The 20,280-nt window shown below is 43.2% G+C and overlaps 2 protein-coding genes across 4 annotated transcripts in view; one reads left to right on the top strand and one right to left on the bottom strand.

The window, feature by feature from the left end:
• LOC108138823 (nephrin) overlaps positions 1–20,280 on the bottom strand; it is a 70,826-nt gene that overhangs the window by 13,697 nt on the left and 36,849 nt on the right. For all 3 annotated transcript variants that reach the window (XM_017261324.1, XM_017261322.2, XM_017261323.2), the window contains exons 5-12: positions 20,061–20,154; positions 19,861–19,974; positions 19,247–19,450; positions 18,064–18,209; positions 15,718–15,862; positions 4,827–4,957; positions 3,466–3,625; positions 383–485 (exon numbers count right to left, since the gene is read on the bottom strand). In XM_017261324.1, coding sequence (XP_017116813.1) covers positions 383–485; positions 3,466–3,625; positions 4,827–4,957; positions 15,718–15,862; positions 18,064–18,209; positions 19,247–19,450; positions 19,861–19,974; positions 20,061–20,154 — 1,097 coding nt within the window. The remainder of the gene's footprint in view (positions 1–382; positions 486–3,465; positions 3,626–4,826; positions 4,958–15,717; positions 15,863–18,063; positions 18,210–19,246; positions 19,451–19,860; positions 19,975–20,060; positions 20,155–20,280) is intronic.
• LOC108138822 (protein strawberry notch homolog 1) lies at positions 6,816–13,796 on the top strand. The gene is made up of 4 exons (XM_017261321.2): positions 6,816–7,268; positions 7,341–11,024; positions 11,484–12,666; positions 12,734–13,796. Exons 1-4 carry the CDS (start codon positions 6,917–6,919, stop codon positions 13,275–13,277), a joined length of 5,763 nt encoding a protein of 1,920 aa, XP_017116810.1. The 5' UTR covers positions 6,816–6,916; the 3' UTR covers positions 13,278–13,796.

Raw genomic sequence — 20,280 nt, forward strand, 5'->3', positions numbered from 1 at the left:
AATGAATTAAAATCAGCAATTTAAAATCCAGGGCAACGACTAGCAAAAAGAACGGCAAACAAAAAACCGGATAAAAGAGAAAGTCCCAAGGAATGGGAGAACGAAATCAAAATGAATAAAGAAAACAACAACAAAATATTGTTAAATTTTCTCACATTTCCTACAAAATAAACAGCATTTTCCGCTACGCACACACGCGCCCGCACACACAATCACAATCATTTGTCAATTTTACAAACTTCCTTTCAACAGGAAACCGGAAGCAATCGCCTACAACACAGCAAAAACCTTTATGAGGGCAAAAGGGGGGTGGGGTGGGCAGGATAAGCAGGAAGCTTTTCAGTTTTTTTTTTTTTTTGTTTCATTTTTTGTTTGAACTCACCGTGGCGGCGGATCGGCTTGAATCTCGCACACAACCTCAACAGTTTCGTCCTTGGAGGCGCCAATTAATATCACGCGGTCGGAGTGCTTGCAAACGGGTGTGTCTGTAATGAGAAAATTAGGATAAGTCAGCGGGTGATAAAATGCCAGACGGCTTAATTATCTGAGAGGTCTTCTTGAAACATAAAAGGTTTCTGAAACTCGTAAAAGGTTCCTGAAACTTTATTTCATTTTATGAGTTTTAACGTTTTGTTTTTGGGTCTAAACGTAAGTTTTTAATTTATTTTTAGCTTAAGGCGTTTTGATATAGATTATCTAAACGTACAATTTTCTGCAACGAATACATTAAATCAAGTTAAAAAATATTATTTTATTTTAATCTTTATTATCATATTTTCTTTTGGCATTTCAAAATGTTTTCTTAAAAACCACTGAAAGATAATTGAATTCATTTGAATACATAAAAACGTGTTATTTTTACTTTAAAAATTAATTTATATTTTATATATACCTTAAAGTATTGACGCTTAGTTAAGCAATACAATTTTAATTATATTAAATGATGTATCTACATTAAGGGTCAACTTAGGCATAAATTCAATTTCTAAATAAAGTAATCAACAATAAACTAAAAACGATTTAAAATATCTGAACATTAAAATTGGATTATATTTAAAGCTAAGCTCTTACGAATTCTGTAAAATAACAAAAGCATATTAAAGTCATTCACATAAGCTCGTAAATTTTTCTTCGCCCATAAATTGCATATAAATCCGATTCCAGCAACTTGAATCTCTTGATATCCTGTCTTTCCCAAATCGCACTCTTTTATTTTATGTTGGGCATTTCCTCTTTCAAGCACCTGTTGAATGAAAAGTCAGATACCTTATCAGCTGTAGGACATTAAAATGCCCTGAAAATCGTTGGGAAATGAGCCGAAGTATTTGGTGTGTGCGTGGGCGTGGCAGGTGAAAAACGCACAAAAGTGATTTAGACAGCAGGGAGCAACGCCTTCGCATCAGCCTGTCAGTCAGTCGGTGAAAAAGGGTCCCAAAAGTTGGGAAAATGCCAATGGAAAAGCCTGCGAGTGGGAAGCCCACTTTCTCGTTTACGGGAAATTAATTAATGTGGCAACATGATTTAGTGCTTCCCAGGTAAATAGGCGTTCCATAAATGTTAAAGGATTATTAGCTGACGGCACACGTGGCGTATGCGTAATTTGCTGTCGTCGGTGGGCTGACTTTCCCCCTTTCTCTTTTTCTCTGTCTCTCTCTCTCTCTCTCTGCTTTTTGGCACATTCGCTCGCACATTTTTGAAGGCAACTTGAATTTCTGATGAATTGTTTATCTTCAAAAATGTACACAAAAACCAAGGGGCGTAATTAATTAGCCGGAAAATTACGCCCAATTCGGTGTTGTTCCTGATGTTGTTGTTGCCGACTTTGGTATTATGCGTATAATTCAGAGGGTGAGAAGTATGTGAAGTGATTACTTAGCCGCTTTGCTAATTAAGCTGTACTTGAGTGGCAACGGGCAGGGTGGGAAACAGAAAGCTGACCCAAATTGTTAGGCGAATTCAATGAGGTCCTTTGTGGGAAATTCCCTTGGCTAAAGCAACAAGTAAAGCCATCTGTGAATGTGGTTTTCAACACAAAGGCGAAAAGTTATTAAACCCAAATCAAGCCGCATACATATTTTCGTTTCATCTTTTGCCCTCAGACATCTCTTTCAATTATTTGAATCAATTATTATGTAGCTCATGTAACGTTTAATTAAAACCTTATGTCTGTAATGCCTCGACTTAGGCTCATCATACAAGTTATGCATTCAACTGACATGGAACTGCGCTCATGTGGCTCAATCAGCACGGAATTTAATCCCAAATTTATGACGCACTGGGGAAAATTTTGCAGCAGATACAAGACCGGAACTTAAAGTAAGGCAAAGAAGTCATCTGTTGTGGAATTCATTCATCAAGGCAAATCTGACTGTTATGATTGATTTTAATTTCATTAATTACGCAGCAAGAAGCTGGAAAATAAATTCATTTTGATGGAATTTCATTATTTGTACCATAAGGATTTACAATCGTATTTTGCAGTGCAGTTGGTGTACAAGAAGCCTTGACAGAGGCAGTGGCAGTGGCAAAATCCAACCACTGCGATGGCGGCGCACTCCATTTAATTTATGGCTCGCAGCAATGCGCCTGTCAAAATATGAGTGTCTGTCTGTGTGCGCAGTACTTGAGCTGGAGCGGCAATTTGTATGGCTCAGCAGGGCGGGAGAAAGCAGTGGTAGCTACATGTGTATCGCTCAGAGGAGCAGAATCCAGCTAGACTAAGCCAGTGCCAGGACTCAGAGCCCCAGTACCCCCATGCTCATTACGATCCTCATCAGACCAGGCGTCTGTCAAATTGCTTAAATTTCGGGGATGGGTGGAGATGGGCGGCGGTAAAATTCGGCTCCGTAAGTTGAGCGGCAGCAACTTTCGCGAGCTGTTAAATTGAGGCATAATTCCGCCTGCAGTTGCAGCTGGCTATGAAATATGGCCAAAGCCAACGCATGTGGCAAGCATATGAAATTCGCAGCAGCGCCAGACAAACGAAGCCAAGAAAAATGTTGTATTTATGCAAAAAGCGGAATGAAAAATATATATATATATTTTCTTTTTTTCGCAGCCTTGACGTGCAACTGCGCCAAGACTCCCGGGCTGAGTTGTAAAATGAAAATGGACGGAGCACAGCAAACAAAACAAAAAACAAAAATAAATAAGAGCAGCCTCGGAGAAGAAAAATGCAAATTGCAATACATCAAATGAGTCGTGGCTGTGGGCCAGAGGGGCTTAGTATGGGGGTATGACAACTGCGACGGCTGCAGTCCTGACTTTATGATAAGAAAGCTGAAAACAGACGAGCTCCGCTCCGAGTGGCTGAAATAGGGGGCATGCAGCATTCTCGGATAGATGATGCATTCAAACAAAGTGCCGCTTGGCAAATTTATGCTTTAAATCGCTGATGCATCACTGTTTCCGCTTAAAAGGGCATATGTACCATATATATGCAGGACTTGAGTCGGTACTACTCACATTTCACCCGCAGTGGCAGCTGATTGCTGACCGTCTCGCCCTCGTCGTTGATGGCACTGCACGCATAATTCCCGGCGTAGTGCTTCGTAATCTTCTGCAGCACCAGGCTCTGGTTGGAACGGATGACCCTCGCGGATGTATTGTGCTCTAGATGAATGCCCTGGAAATTAAGTAAACACAAGTCTGGAATTATGATGCATGGAATATTAAATAGTAATATTTGCACTACCCCAAGTAATAACACTATACATATAGTCAAATTCTAGCCCAATAACCTACCAAAATTTAATCTTTCAAGATTTTTTTCTAATAGTAATTAAAAACATCTGGCTGATGAATTGAAAATTTCATGTTAAATATTAAATTTCATGATTTAATAGAAATAAATATACATTTAAATAACAATATTTAAAATATTCCGAACAAGCGAAATTAAGTAGTGAAATATTGCAATATAATAAGAAACAAGGAAAATTAAGTAAAAAAAAGCTTTGTTTCTTGCCAGTCAATTGAGTTTGTTAGCCAATAATTTCCTCCTTCACTAGCAGTCTACAAGTATTTCTGAGTATTAATATTTAATATATTGTATTCCTTTTTAAATTAAAGTCAAAACGCCCTTCAATAGCATTTGGTAATAAAATTTGCTTTCCCTTTGTTAGCTACATATATCTAGAGTCTATTGTTTTGAATTTACAAAATCTGATAATCTTTACGTGAGTGAAAACTAATTCAGCAATGGATCATTCAGCTACACTGCTGCCCAACTATAATCTGTTTTAAAACCACTGGGGTTCGAATTTCAATTTGCCCAAATCCGCTAAGCGCATCCGAAAGGCAAAAATTCACCATCACACTGGTGCAAACATGCCCTGGCTTCCCCAGTGGAAAGGATGTGGGCTGTGGGATGGAAAGTTGGCCTGAGTGATTGCCAAGCTACTGCGGATTGCAGTTGAGCGACGGCAAAATCAATGCCGCAAATCCCAAAACTATTTTACCCTAAAATGGTACCACCCAACCATCCAAGCCGACCGACCAAACCAGCCCAACCCACTGGCTGGTGGAGACCACGAGAATTGAAATGAGCAAATGCAGATCCATGCATCAGGACATCGTTGGCGGCGACTAACGGAGCAGCCACCTCAACGCATACGCAACCTGCCATGTTATTGACACTTAACCAGGACCCAATGCAAGGAGTCAGCCAAGCAGACAGCCCGGGATGCCATTTCAGTGGTTTGGCTCGGTTTGGTTCGGATTGGTTCGGTTTGGTTTGGCTTGGGCCGGATCCGGAATGGATTGGCAACAGTCCCGGGGTCCGCCTGGCTCACTCCTGGCCTGCGCTGCTCCGAGATGCGACCTACATTATGCAACCACAACAGTTTCCGCCACTGGGGATTCGATTGTACGTGACACTCGAAGTAAACATCGTCGCCTTCCTTGATATCATCCGGTGTCAAAGTTGAGCCCAAGCGTAACGTAACCAAAGGTGGATCTGCAAAGAGGAGTGGAGGAGCAAGTCAATTAGTTATTCATTGGGTGGTTAGGGAATAAAAGTGTAATTATAAACGGTAATCAAGGCTTAAAGCTTTGAAAAACACTGATTTTAACGATCCGTTTTTTATACGCCATTTAAAATATTTTTTTACATAGCTAATACCTAGATTAAAGGGTAATCAAGTGAATAAACAAAATACTGTCCTTTTCACTTTTATGATCGATTATTTAGAAACATTTTACCATAAGCTCTATAAAGAATAAGAATTTTAAATATCTTAACATATTATAGGAACTTTCAAATTTATATATTAAAGTTTTAGACAGTCTTTATTTCGCGACACAAAGTCAAATATGATTTTTAATCTTTAATAAGCAATTAATACATTTTATTGACAGTTAAAATTCTATTGAATTTAATAAAACGGATACAACGAACTTATGAACAGAAGCTCAGTGTGTACTATTTAAATCTGTTGTGCAATACATCTTCCGGTTTTACAACCGTCTTGTCATCTCCCCAAAAATCCCGCACACTGTCATGATCAAGCTTATTTAATAGTTTTTGCAAATATGAGCGATTTAGAGCAATAACTGGAACAAAGTGAAGCATCAGCCAAGAGTTATGAGGACACAGCGATGACATCCCGTCCACCAACCGCTGTTTGCCGACATGTGTTGCCGCTTAAGTCGTTTGAATTTGCTTAACGAGCCACAAACTTTGCGACAAACAGAGACCGACCAGAGGCAAGGACCCCAACTCAGACAAGGAGACCCGGCCAAAACCAGCCAAAGGACCACGAACAGGAGCAAGATCGGGACAAGGACGAGAACGAGAAAGAGGACGAGTACGAGAATGAAAACAGAGGGGGCGCACGTGCCAGCCTTAATATTGTTGAGTTATTGGCGGCCAAAACCAAACGCCGACAGTCAAGAGTTGGGCAGAACGGAACCCCAAGACCAAGACCAAACCCGTAACCAAACCCCAAGCCAAAGCCAAAAAGTTCCCTTCCGCCTGCCTGCTGCAAACTTTAGAATGGCCTGGAAAACTTTTGCCCAATTTTGGGTGGCATTTTCCTTTCCTCAATCCGCCCCCTTTTCTCCGCCAAGTCGTCTGCCAATCAGGCAAAGTGCCCAAAGGGCTGTGAAAACTCTTTCGCTGGAAAAGTCGCGTCGCGCATTTCCGCACACATGTTGCAGGCCATTTTTGTGATTATCATTTACCGTTCCAGGACGGATACCGTTGCGCCACTTTGCCACCCAGCCTGCCCTTTGACCCCGTGCCACCCACTCGTTTCTTTGGCCCAAAACGACCATCGATCGATGGCGGAGCGGAAGTCAACGGTTGCTCAGAATTTATGTGCAAGTGTGGGCTGTTATATTATGGCAACTGCCTCGCGGGATTTTGCCAAGTCTACAAATATTAAAGATGTTTTGGCCTAACGATTCCGGGAACTTTTTCGTTGCTATTTAAATAAAATTTAACAAGTCCAAGCAGGGAAAACATTTTTTTTAAGGATCATTTCTGCTTTATTAGGCACCGAAATTTTTTGTTTTCTGTTTTGCACTGCAATGGAAAAGTGTTTATTAAAAACCCAATAAAAAAACAATATTATTTTACTTTGTAAAATATAAAAATTATGTTAAATAAAATCAATAAAGAAATTTTTTTGAGAGACGACGAAAAACAAAAATTTTTTGCTGTTTTCAAAATAAAGTAACAAGTAGGCTTTGAATTCGAACACTTATAAGTTCTTTTAGTACCTTGTTGACTGATTAACGTAATAGGCTGTGAGATATTTCACTCGAAAAGCTATAGTCATACGAAAATAACAAAATATTCCTCATTCAATGCGATTGCTTCTCGGAATACAAGTCGGCAACAAGACTAAACAGAAATTAAAACGAAATAAATACGTGAAAATAATAATAAAAAAGTGAATAAAAATAGAACAAGATGTCAAGTAGAAAAAGGCATGGTAATTCCAAGAGGGCAACTGATGAAGAAACGGAATCGACCTTTGGCAAACAAAGGACTGAAGGACACCGACTGACAAAATGGCAGACAACAAGCAACTCCCTCAAACGCCCCGATTTCGATCCACCAGGCAGCTCGGAGCATGAAGCCAATCCGAGCTCCAGACTTAATGCACAAAGTAGTATAAATTCGCAGCTAATGACAGGAAATGCACGGAAATCTGATTCGGAATGTAAGGGAAAACCAAGCTCGGCAGCCAGTCGTCATGATGTTTTGCTTTCGAACGACACATCGAGCTGGGGAAATATCAAGAGTATCTCGGAACTTTCGGGTAACTATGTCACAGCTGAAAGTATTTTGCGGAATTCCACAAATAATAATACTAATAAAATCCCTTCTTCAGTGCCTGCAAAGGCTTACTCATCGAGACGTTCGCATTCGACTCACAGAAGTTCAACGAAAAGTAGTAAAAACTTAAAGCACAACAAAGAAAACCAAATTGAAGCTGATGAAAATCCCGTTTTTTCTGGCTGGGGTAACTATGAACACGATGCCATCGTTAAAGGGCGGCCAGGCTCACGAAATTTTACAAACGACATGGAACCGAATATAGTTTTAGACAGTTGGGCTCCAGAAAGTAAAGGTAAGAACCTGAAGCCCATAGGTAATGCCATGTGGAAAAACGATTTTGAAGCAGCAGAGCAGTTATCAAAAAGTAAGAGAAAGTCCAGTAGGTCCGATATAAAGTCACCTGATAAACGTTCGCAAACATTGAATGTTAAAGAGAAAGTCCTAAGAGAGAACTTACCAACCGAATTGACGCAAAAAAATTCCGTTTCAGCAACTTTAGGTACTTTAGAAAAGCAGCCCTCTGCGGAAGTTTTACCAAAAAGCATCTCTAGGTCCAGGAAACATGTAATTCCAGATCCTACGCCCTACTTTTCGGAGGCAGAGGGTAATAAGAGCATACATAAGCGCGGTCGCACTAGATCACAATCAAGAGCTAGGATCGAGAAGGAAAACAACAAGACATATACTCCACAACTGGCCAAAGAAGATGCCAGCTCCAGTAATAAAAAATTGGTGGAACCGGCAAAGAAAATTCAGACCAGAGATCAGAAAAATGATCAAAGGGATAAAAATGACTTTGGATCCACAAAAGACGAAAAGAACATGGTCAAGACGAAACCGCCTATTCCGGACGTTATCGAATGCTTTGACCTGGATACAGATGACGAGAAATCGGAGAGTGAATTTAAAGCAATCCATAATAAAAGTGGTATTTTAAAGCAGGCAGCAGAGGATTCCAGCTCCATGAATAAAAAGTTACACCATTCTGCAGATGAGAATGACTTGAAATACTTAAAACTTAAAAAACAAAGTGAAGCTCCAAAAAATGAGAGTGCCAAAACGGAGCCGTTTTCTGCACAATTAGCAAAGAATTCCAGGAAAAGTGAAGCGGTAACCAATCAAAAACATGACGGCCATTATGTAGAAGTGCATTCAGACGTTGTTCTTAAAAAGGCTGTCAAAGAGAAGACAAAGGACGATAAGCAGAACGTAATCGACAGGCGCCCTAAAGCTGAACTAAAATCTTTGCTGCCAAATGATGAACCGCAATCTATATGTGAAGAGATCCCGACAGTGAAGGCAGAAGGGAATGACTTGAAATACCTAAAGATTAAACAACAAAATGCAGCCAGAAAAGACAGAATTTCAAAAAATAATAATGACAAAACTGAGCCTATTTCTTCTATCAAAAACGATGTTGTTGATCTTAATGCACAATTAGAAAATAATTCCAGGAAAAGGGAAGAGGTAACCAATGAAAAACATGATGGCCATCATGTAGAAGTGCTTTCTGTCATTGTTCTTAAAAAGGCTGTCAAAGAGAAGATAGAGGACGATAAGCAGGACGAAGATATCCCGACAGCGGAGGAGTTGTTTCGCAAACCGACCCTAGTGCCGGCGGATCCTAAGGAAATCGAAGCTGAAATAGATGCACGACTTCAGGACGAACTGGATTCCCTACCCTTGGTGCAGAGCGAAGAGTCCGATGATGCTGTGGATCCACAGAAATTGCCACTGAAACAGAATCAGGTATGCAAACCTCCAATCCCAGCAGTAATCAATTATCCATTGGCTAATAACACTGTGGAAGTGGTCAATCCGAGCGTTTATCAAAGGCCCAACCCAGTGGCTGCCCATCAGCCTGGCACCTTGGCCAATGTCCCGATAGTCACGCGAGTGAAGGGAGCTCAGGGTGAGGACATATCCGTGAAGTACAGCACAGCACCCGATGGCCTGATCACGAGAGTGCAGGTGGTGCCACCAGCGATGCCGCAGGCTCAGCCAAGCACGAAGCTGGAGAGTTTTACGGCCAGCCAGTTGCACCAGATATTACAAAGTGGGCAACCGTATTTGGCCCTGCCGATGACCAGTTCCGGGAGTCCGGTGGCCATGATGAATGAGCCACTACAACCCAGGGATGCTGCCTTTCCGCCGGAAGCAGCTGTTGAAGACGAGGAGGTGGACTTCGAGGAAATCGGTGTGGCCGACACTTTTGCGGCCTACTGGCCCAGTAAGCTCAAGTTTGGCCGGGCCCATCCGGACTCGGTGGTAGAGACGGCCACCCTGTCGTCCGTGGAACTGCCCGACATCAGTTACCAGTTGGAACTGCCCGCGGAGACCACCGACTGCCTGAGTGCCCTGCAACTGGAGGCAGTGGTCTATGCCTGCCAAGCGCATGAGCAGATCCTGCCCAGCGGCGAGAGAGCTGGCTTCCTGCTGGGCGATGGAGCCGGCGTGGGAAAGGGTCGCACCATTGCGGGCATCATCTTCGACAACTATGTGAAGGGCAGGCGTCGTGCCCTTTGGATCTCCGTCTCCAATGACCTCAAATTCGATGCAGAGCGAGATCTGGCCGATATAGGTGCCCACGAGAAGGTTCAAGTGGCGTCCATTAGCAAGTTTAAGTACAGTCGCATCGACTCGGAGGAAAACGAGAACTTCCGAAGGGGTGTGATATTCTGCACATACACGGCACTCATCGGAGAATCCCTGACGGCCAACTCGAAGTATAAGACGCGACTGCGCCAGTTGGCCAATTGGCTGGGCAAGAAGTTCGAGGGGGTGATCGTGTTCGACGAGTGCCACAAGGCCAAGAACCTGAGTCTCATGAACGTGGGCAAGTCCACCAAGACGGGCACGACTGTGCTGGAGCTGCAGAAGCTGCTGCCCAATGCCAGGGTGGTCTATGCCTCGGCCACCGGAGCCAGTGAGCCCCGGAACATGGCCTATATGGTGCGATTGGGTCTCTGGGGTCCCGGCACCGCCTATCCGGAGTTCTATGAGTTCGTGAATGCGGTGGAGAAGCGGGGCATTGGGGCCATGGAAATCGTGGCCATGGACATGAAGCTGAGGGGCACCTACATAGCGCGCCAGCTGAGCTTCAAGGACGTGAGCTTCCGCATCGAGGAGGTGGCCATGCCGAAGGAGTTCCGCAAGAGCTACAACCTGGCCGCCGAACTCTGGGCCGAGATAAACAAGAAGTTCCAGAAGGCCTGCCGCCTGATGTGCATCGAGAATCGGGTGCAGAAGATCATCACCTGCCAGTTCTGGTGTGCCCATCAGCGCTTTTTCAAGAACCTCTGCATCGCCTCCAAGGTGAGCCACGTGGTCAAGATGACGCGCCACGCCACCCGATCGGGCAAGGCGGTGGTCATCGGCCTCCAGTCGACGGGTGAGTCGCGCACCCTCGAGCATTTGGAGCGGCACCATGGCAAGCTGAACTCCTTCGTGTCCACCTCCAAGATGATCATCCAGTCCTTCGTCGAGAAGCACTTCCCAGCGCCGAAGCGGGACAGCTTCCACCATCTCCTGAATACCGGCGTGTTTGAGCCAGAATCCCGTTCCCGACCGCCAAGACCCAAGAAGATGAAGATGAATCCCGACTGGTTCGATGACGATATGGACGCCGAGGCCGGCGAAAGCGACATCGAGATGTACGAGAGCAGCTGGAATGCGGACGATGAGCGTGTCAAGTCGGGACGAAAGCGGCGAGGACGACCGCCCAAATTGGACAAAGGTAAGTAATAGAGTGAATGCAATAGCGCCTTATTCCAGTGGGCTTTGTTATTACTTACTGCTTGCTAAACTTCAATGAGCTTACATGAATTTTAAAGTTTGGTGCGGAAAATACAATTCTTTAAAAAAAAACAAGATTTGACTTTCTAATAGTTTTTCTAAGTGAATAGTTGTAATAAGAAAATATAATTTCTAACGAAATATAATACATATTAAATACATATTTAAAAAATAATGTGTTTAAAAAAATAAATTTGATTTGTTCCAAATTAAACGTTATATTAATATTTTTATCAACAATATTTAAAATTGTTTTTGGTATTTTTAATATTTAAAAAAAAAGGGCCATAAAGTCTGTATGCGTGTTTGCGCTTTTGGAAATTTAATGAAGTCTGCTGCGTTTTTGCATGTACCGTACATTACATAAATTATTTTCTAATTTGCAAAACACATTGAACAGTGGAGAAGATCACCATGCAGGAGCGCATTCTACAGCATTTATGCAATAATATGAGGGCGCAGGACAACGATGGCGAACCCACCTACACTTTTGACAACACAAAGCCGCAAAAGGCAAATATTACCGAGCGGGACGTGGAGCGATGCATCAACTCTCGGGAACTGCTGCTCGAGAAGATCGAGATCCTGGGCAAGCGGCTGCCGGCCAACACGTTGGACAAGCTGATCTCTGAGTTGGGCGGAACCAATCTGGTGGCCGAGATGACTGGCCGACGGGGCAGAGTGGTGCGAACGGAGAGCGATGGCTACAAGTACGAGTCGCGTTGCGAGAGTGACTCCTCGATGGATTTGGTCAACTACCGGGAGAAGCAGCGTTTCATGGACGGCAGCAAGCATGTGGCCATCATTTCGGAGGCGGCATCCAGTGGAATTTCCCTGCAGAGCGATAAACGAGTGTCCAACCAGCGACGTCGTCTGCACATCACCCTGGAACTCCCATGGAGTGCGGACAGGGCCATCCAGCAATTTGGACGCACTCATCGCTCCAATCAGGTCAACTCCCCGGATTATGTGTTCGTGATCACCGATCTGGCCGGCGAACGGCGTTTTGCCTCGACGGTGGCCAAGCGACTGGAGAGCTTGGGCGCCCTCACCCAAGGCGATCGACGGGCCACCGACGCCCGGGATCTGTCGCAGTTCAACATCGACAACAGCATCGGTCGCAGTGCCCTGGAGAGTGTGATGGAACAGCTGACGGGGGTGAAGCCACTGGAACATGTCCACATTCCGCAGTCCTACAAGGGCGAATTCCCCCGCGATTGCTGTGTGGCCATGGCCGGCGTGGGAATGCTCAAGGTGCGCGAGGAGAACAAGGTCAAGCTCTTCAGCGTGGAGAAGGATAGTAATAACATCTCCAAGTTCCTCAATCGCATCCTGGGCTGTCGCGTTGAGGTGCAGAATGCCCTGTTCAAATTCTTTCTGGACAAGATGTACTCGCTGATCATGCAAATGAAGCGCACAGGACGTTTTGATCTGGGCATTCTTGATCTGGATGCCCATGGGGCCAGCGTAACGTCCGTCAAGCTGATGAGGTTCGCCAGGAAACATGCCACTGGAACGGCAGCCACCGAACTTCACACGGTGACAGTGGCGCGTGGCATGTCTTTCGAAACAGCCCTGGCCAAGTGAGATTGTTGATGATTTCTTCGTTTTCAATTTAAAATGTAATTTTACTTTGATACTCCCCCTTAGATACCGCAAAGAGGGCCAGCACGAACACGAAGGCTTCTATGTCCTGCAGCAGCTACGCCATGATAAGAACTCCTCCATAATGTGTCTCCAGGCTCCGTCTAATGCAGCGGATGGAGGAGCACCCGGCAAGATCAACCTACAGATCTACAGACCCAATACGGGTCCCCAAGTGCGCTTGGAGACCCTTCGCTCCATAACATCCCGTTACAAGAAGGTAACTCCCGAAGAGGCACACCCGTTTTGGAAGGAGCAGTATGGTTTGTGCTTGAATAAGTGTTCGCATGTCTACTGGAATGGAGTCTGCCCGTTTCCGCCGGGCTGTGAAGTGGGTCTACGGGAACGCACCTACCACGTTCTGTCCGGCCTAATGCTGCCCATTTGGGACCGGATCGAGCATATCATCGAGAAGAACGGCCACAAGATCCAGATCATACGCGTGAAGACCGATGTGAACAAGAAAATTGTGGGCACTGTGGTGCCCCATGCCGTATACCATGCCCTGGTGGCCGATTTGTCCTCGGACTCCATCGTGGCGAGCCATTAAAATAGCACCGACCCACACACAAGATATGACACACAATCGCAGCCTGCAGACCTTCGAGGTTATACTCATACCGTCAGCCGGCCTCTATTGCCACTTTAAAAATATCAACTCAAATTGTGGCATTCAGGGCAATACATGTGGCGTAAGCTTTCGCTTTTTCCAAATGCCAGGCACGCTCCACCAGCTCCTCCGTTCCCGGCCATAAACAATGGCCACAAAAGCACATACGGGAAGACACTTACAGCTCGTCTGCGTGCGTATGTGATTCATATGTATTGTCTGCAGTGCCAGTGCAGACAAACAAACTACAAAAACACACGAAAAAATAAAGGCTCAGCGCGACAAAACTAAATTTGTAGTATTTTATTTTATTTGCTTAAGCTTAACTACTTAAAAGACGCTCTTTGAAAGGGGCAAAAAAACAAAGGAGTGGTTGACTTTTAAATACTACCATTAACTGGTTCTTATGACCCTTAATGGCAGATATTACTTAAAATCTAACTACCTAGTTTCTTTTAAATAAAAGCTATGCTCATTTCTCCACTACTAGTCAAGAGGCTTTTTCGCTCATTATTAAAATCAATTTAATTTAAACAATTTTTAATACTTTTTTGAAGTTTTAAATTAAAGTTTTTATATCCTAAATCGTTCAATATTTTTTCCGCAGTGCCGTTTCTTTTCAGTCTTGCACTCTTGGGGGAATCTGTACAGCGTCTGTGATTGCATTGCATGTTTTGTCTTGTTTCCATTGCTAGGAGACCAACTAAGGCAGCCCCTCTCGGTTACATTATAAATTTTAAAACGAGCCAGTCGCACATGCGAGATATAAACAAAATTATACAATGCCAGTTGGAATGGAGGATTAGAGAGCGAGAAGGGGGAAAGCCATGACCAAATGGCCTTGGCAAATGTCGTGCCTTAGGAGCCAAAACGCAGTTGGCATAATAACTCACGCGTGATGCAGATATCGTATTCCAACAGCATTGGCAACAACAACAAAGACATAAAGAAGATGAGGCATATAAATTCACCCGGTACCTAAATTGGAACAAAACGGAATTTATCTGCTGATTTGAAGTGGGAGACAGGGATAACTTAAAAGAAGTTATGGTAGTCATTCATTGGATTATTTATTTGAGATTCAATTCAAAACTCTTTTCTAAAAATATTATTTTATTTTAAAATACAGGCTTAGATAAAAAAGAAAATTTCCCAAGGTTAATAGACATTCCCATCCTGATTTCTTTGTGGAATTTATTTGCAAATTAAAAAGACCACGTTTCTTTGAAAGTCTACACACAGTGCCTGCCCCAACACCGGAACTTACCAAAACACAAACATTTGCGCGCACACTTTTGTGTATATGACTACGTGCCGATCATAAAGTTTATTTGCGCCAACGTAGCAACAAAAAAAAGCATCAGGAGGATGGTGCGGCAATTGCTTTAACGTGAGCAAAAACAAACAAATAAAATATTATATTCTAAACATAAAATATGAGCCTGAAAAGTATGTGTGGTGCATAAAAAATATAATCATATTATGCTATATACGCGCAGACGAATTCCGTAAGGCGTAACCAACGATTTTTTTGGAGGGGCGTGGCAACATCTCAGATTGAAGTAACGGAAATATTCATATTTTAAGAAATGAAAAGCAAAGAAAAGCTATTACGTGATGCCTTTGGAAACAGAGAAAAAGCAGAACAGTCAGGGGACGAACATTTTGGCCACGCCAAACATGGCGTATACGTAACGCAATCGAGTTCGACTCGCTCTCCCCTTCCGACACTTTTGTTTTGCACTTTACGATGTCCGCAGTACTTCCCTGATGGTTATGTCGGGGCTTTTGGAATACGAATTGGAGTGGCTTTTCGGGGGGATTTACAATTATTGAGAGATTTCATTAATGTTGCAGGTAAAATCCGATGGCGGTAAAACAATTTCGGACCCAGTTTCGGATCTCCACTTAAGGGCTACTTTGTAAAGTTATTTTTTATTTATTTTTATTGGACGGGAAATGGGGAGCCGCAGCCAAAGTCCTTCATTTAATTTAAGCGACTGCCATACATTTTGTTAGCCCACATATTTCATTTGTGCCTGGGCCCCTTTTGATTCCCCCTTCCCCCTCTCCCGCCCCTGCTACCCGCCGGAACGAAACGCTACAGTGTTTTGGCCCTTTGGCAAATTATTCACAATTTGTCATTTGTCTTTGATTTATTTGCATTTTAAAGGCTTTCAACGGCAGCGTTGGCGATGGCGATGGCGACATCGCCGCCGTAATAAATTTCAGCCTGGTCTTGTTCGGAGCCCAGGACTGTCTACCTTTTGGTTGCTGTCGACAATGCCTTTGCTTGGCTTTCCCTCATTGGTGCTTCCTTCGGGAAACCTTCCTCCATTTCACTCATACTTCAGACTTAAGCACAATTTGTAATACTTACAAACGACATTCAATTTCCACATGGTCTCCAAATACAGGCCATTCACATTTGGATTTTCCGCACGGCATGTTATCGATTTGCCATCGTCGTCTGTGGTCGGCACAAAGCTCAGTTCGGAGCGTGTCGAGTTCTTTGATATGTCGTCCTGTGAAAAAAAAATAAGTAAGAAATCGGTAAAAAGAGCACAGAAAATATAAGAAAATGTTTCTGCATTAATTAAGTTTTGTCGACAGCCCCAGTGGCTCGGGACCTTGCCTCGAGGCAAAGTTCCCTTTTCGTTGGGTTCTTTGTGTTTTTTTGCTTGCAAATTTGTCGAAATATTTTATGTTTGCAATTTAAAATTTATTGGTATGTTTGTTCGGGTCTTATGTGCCACGTGTGTGTGTGGGTGAGGGTGTGTGTGGCGGTGTGTGCTTTCGGGGTATTATAAATTTAATGGCAGACAGAGACCCCAACAAAGGCGTCACACAATTAGTTGAGCTCCGTTCGCCGCCATATAGTTGGCATGGCCATAAAGTGTTTTACCCCGATCCCGGCTCCCTTTGTTGGCAGTTTACACATTGCTTAAATCGCTCCAAGGCAAGGCTTTTGCCAGATATGTGATTCGGTTTACGGGTTATTGGCTGCAGATGGTGTTAAACTGCTGGCTGTTAGCGGGAATATAAATCCTTGTCTTCAGTGGCGAAATTTGATCGATTTGATTTTGGTTGAAATGTTTTTCGGGCTTTTTTGGGGACCCAAAAATAAAGGATTATAGCTTAACCACTCCACTTAGTTAGATATTTGCACAGGTAAAATTAAAGAAAAACTCTAGTGCAAGTTTTAAATTTTAAAGTCGGCTAAGGAGTTTGTTTGCCAGTGACACCTTTTTTGGAAACCTCCATTTAAACTAAATGTAAATGTAATATTGTAAAAATTTGCAATAATCAACAGTCGGCTGCTCCATTTGCATAGACTATTTCAATTCGTGGTCTAAACTTCTCAATTAGACCGTCTGCGGGGCTTTGATTAATGCCCGGCTGCTACGGCTAAAACACTCCGCCTGAGCTCACCCACAATGCATAGCGATGGGTGGCAGACACAGACATATATTAGAAACCCCAAAGTAGGGTACGAAAAGGCATGTAAAACATGTGGGATGGCCAGACCGAGGACATCGGATGGCAAGGGGGCAAAGGGGAAAAAGGGAAAAGGAACCTATGCCGCATTACGCCAACTTTATGCTACATGAAAACTACTGAAAAACATTTCCGGTCTTTAAAAACATTGGCCCAGGAGCTGGCCAAAACGGCAAAGCAATCAGCGTGTATGCATATAAGCGGATAGACATGGACATAAACAACGGGCCAGACCGGAGAGGCCCGGGTTAGGATACAGCTAACCAGGACTCGACTCCAGGTCCCGACAAACAAAAATGAATTGCAACAAAATTGCGCCAAAACTCCCATAAATTTGTCCAAAGTTGAGGAGAAAAAAAGGAAAATAAAACGAAACAACAAACAGAAAAAACAGGCTACAGTAACAAAGTTTTAAATACCCTTACACATGAGTTGAAACGTAAGTGCTTTCTGTTAAACTTTAAATACGATCAAATACCAAATAAAAAATCTACAATATTGATCAATTTATCTTAAACGTTTACGTTTAAACATTTTCAAAACTATTTGTTACTCAACATTTAAAGGAATAAATTAAAAGGCATAACAAAACGAAACAATGCTACGATTTTGATCAATTTAATTAACATCAAACGATTCAAAAGGATTTTTTGCAAAAAACATTTTTAATACTATTTATTAAACAAAATTAAAAGGCAAAGCTTCTATAAATCTTGTTAATAAATGCGAGTAACCAGGTTGAAAACTAAATCAAAGAGTAAGCTGTCGTTGAAAGGGTGAAAAAATAGTAAAAATGGGTGGGCCAAAACAAAATGCAAAGCGAACTAGAATCGTTTGTGTATTGTGGAGTTTATATCACATTATCTGTGTTTATTCTGGCCAAGTTGCGGGGGTGGCCGGGGGCACTGGACTCGGACTAGAACCCGGACCCAGCTGCGAGTGTGAACCACGCCCAGGGACAACAAGTGGGTGGCGGTCTATGATTCTCGTTTCGGTTCTCGTTCTGGTACTGCACTATATCCTGTGGATGTGGGTGGGTCAGGAGTTACGAGCTCCGTTTGTTTGGCATGACTGTGCAAACACAATAAGTTATCGAGCTGAACGTGAGTCAGTCAACAGCAGGATGGAGCCAGCCAACTACCTGCGTCAATTGCGGTCACTTCACTTCACTCTACTCCACTCCGCATTCTCATCCGCATCCCCATCCCCACCGACAACGCCCACTCACCTTTGTGCGTCGTAATTGCCGTTTTCCCTTGTACCAGGTGATGATGGCATTCGGCCGAGAGCCAGAGGATTCACAGGACACCTCGTAGCGACGATCGGCAATCATCGAGCTGGGCGGCTCCAGGATTTTCACCACCAGCGGCTTCACTGTAATTGGACAGGAAGAACATTCAATTCAATGCAATTGTAATTAAAACTGTTTACCATAATATTTCATGGTCCCATAATTGCAGTTCGTTTTGTACGGCAATCATTTCATGTACGTTTATTTACTATATTTGAGTTGGTGTTTGTGTGCTGGTGTGTTTGTGTGTTTGCCAGTATCAACAACAATTTGTGTCTATTACGACTCGACAGCTCTCAAGTGCTGCACTTCCTGGCAGGATTATGACTTTGTCCGGCCCTCCGATGCCGTGTCTTGTGCTCGTTGATATTGCAGAGTATACTGTATACTGTGTACTGTATACCGGGCTTCTTGAGCTTTGTATTCCACGTGGATGGAGTGAAACGAGGCCACGGGCTCCTGGGAACACCAGGGCCTGACATTCGAAAGTTTACGCCCCCCATCGTCAATGTTGTTCTCTCCAGTTAACATATAATTATTTAATGGCCCTTATAATGCTGCATTTAACATTATGGCAACCGAGCGTTGGCCGGAAAGTTATGCTTGGGGTTTGTGTTTTCCCTAACATAAGGCCTTAGGTCGCAACATATAATTATTATGTATTCATTTTCAAAATTAGAATAAAGGTCAACACTTTTGAGTATTCTGAATAAGTTTCGTTCTTATAATTAATATTTTAAAGACGATAAGCTTAATATAAGTTATATAAGTTACTTTTGAGCATTTAAGCATTCGGAAATAATTGCTCTTAAGCTTAAAACATCAGAAAAGATTTGTGCGGATACAACATCTATTATTTCATATTCGTCGAAAACTATATATTTTGAGGGCTAAATTGGTTTCAAAATAAGTACCTGGAGTGTGCCAACCAGTAATTTAAATTTGTCTTAACTGCAATAAATGCTATGTCATGTGTATTAAATTTACTCTTAATGACCTAAGCTGAACTCCTTTGTCTGGTCAACAAAGTATCTTGTAACCTAGTTGTTTCCAATCTAACCCAAAGACTTTCAACAAAGGTATTAGGGCAATGAAACACACACCAATAAACGCTACTTACAGTGCATATCCAGTATGAAGCTCTTCTCCTTGGGCTTATCTAATTGCGTATTCAGTGCCTGACATGTGAATACGGAATTCAAATCGTTGCGCTGCACCGATGGCCACAACAGACGGTTCTCGATAACATCGCCGGAATTGTGCTCGTTTTGATTGTCGACAAGCAGTCCATTTACGAGCCAGCGGACCTGCGGTTGCGGCCGACCTATGGGAGTACCCAAAAAAAAAAACACAGATATATAAGCAATGGAAAGTTAGAAAAGGGGCACAAGGAGTTAGTGAAATGCTAGTAAAAACGAAAAATGGTGCAAATTAAAAAGTCAAGCTCGAAAAAATACCACAGGCCAAGGCGGAGCCAAAGCCAAAGCCAAAGCAGTGAAAACCCAAAGCAGACTTTGTGATATTTTCATTTGCAGCACTCTTCCTTCTGCGATGTTTTTCTTTGCTGTTTTTTGCCGGTCAAAGCTTTTAAGGAAATTAACAGGAAATTGTCTAGCCGAGCATACGGATATGGCTAGTGTGTGTGTGTTTTTGTGTGTAGGATGTGTGGGGGGAGGGCTTATATCGGGGTATTGGGGTTAAGTTCGTCTTTTGTAGTAAGTCAGCTCAACTTACCGCCCACCACACGACAAGTGATAACGATATCGTCGCCCTCCTGCTTGGGCCCCAATTGAGTGCCATTCAGCTGACGACCCCATCGGTCCAGGATGAGTGGCTGCTCCGGAAGTACTAAAGACAAACAGATGGATACGTTTTTCAATGGCACTCAGGCATACAATTCGAATGCCTTTTGATTTGGCGGGGGCAACACTCACTTATTACTGACAAATTGAAACGGAAACTTTGCGTTTGACTGGTGCGAAAATCCACACGACAGCGGTAAATACCCTGATCATGTCGCTTGATATCCTGCAAATATGGTAAGTTATTATTTGTGGTTTTTGTGTGTTCGGCAGGCAGGAGGGAAAACGGGGAATTAGCATGCACACAGAGTCACCCTGCAAAACGGGCTTCCTAGCCATATAATTTTCAATT

The sequence above is a fragment of the Drosophila elegans genome, unplaced genomic scaffold, assembly GCF_018152505.1.
Source record: "Drosophila elegans isolate 14027-0461.03 unplaced genomic scaffold, ASM1815250v1 contig_814, whole genome shotgun sequence".
Taxonomy (NCBI): domain Eukaryota; kingdom Metazoa; phylum Arthropoda; class Insecta; order Diptera; family Drosophilidae; genus Drosophila; species Drosophila elegans.

Excerpts from the sequence above, each read along its gene's own strand:
- LOC108138822 (XM_017261321.2), top strand. The coding sequence starts at position 6,917 with ATGTCAAGTAGAAAAAGGCATGGTAATTCCAAGAGGGCAACTGATGAA. Across the intron at positions 7,269-7,340 it reads GAGTATCTCGGAACTTTCGG|TGCCTGCAAAGGCTTACTCA; the intron begins GTAACTATGTCA and ends TCCCTTCTTCAG. Across the intron at positions 11,025-11,483 it reads ACCGCCCAAATTGGACAAAG|TGGAGAAGATCACCATGCAG; the intron begins GTAAGTAATAGA and ends CACATTGAACAG.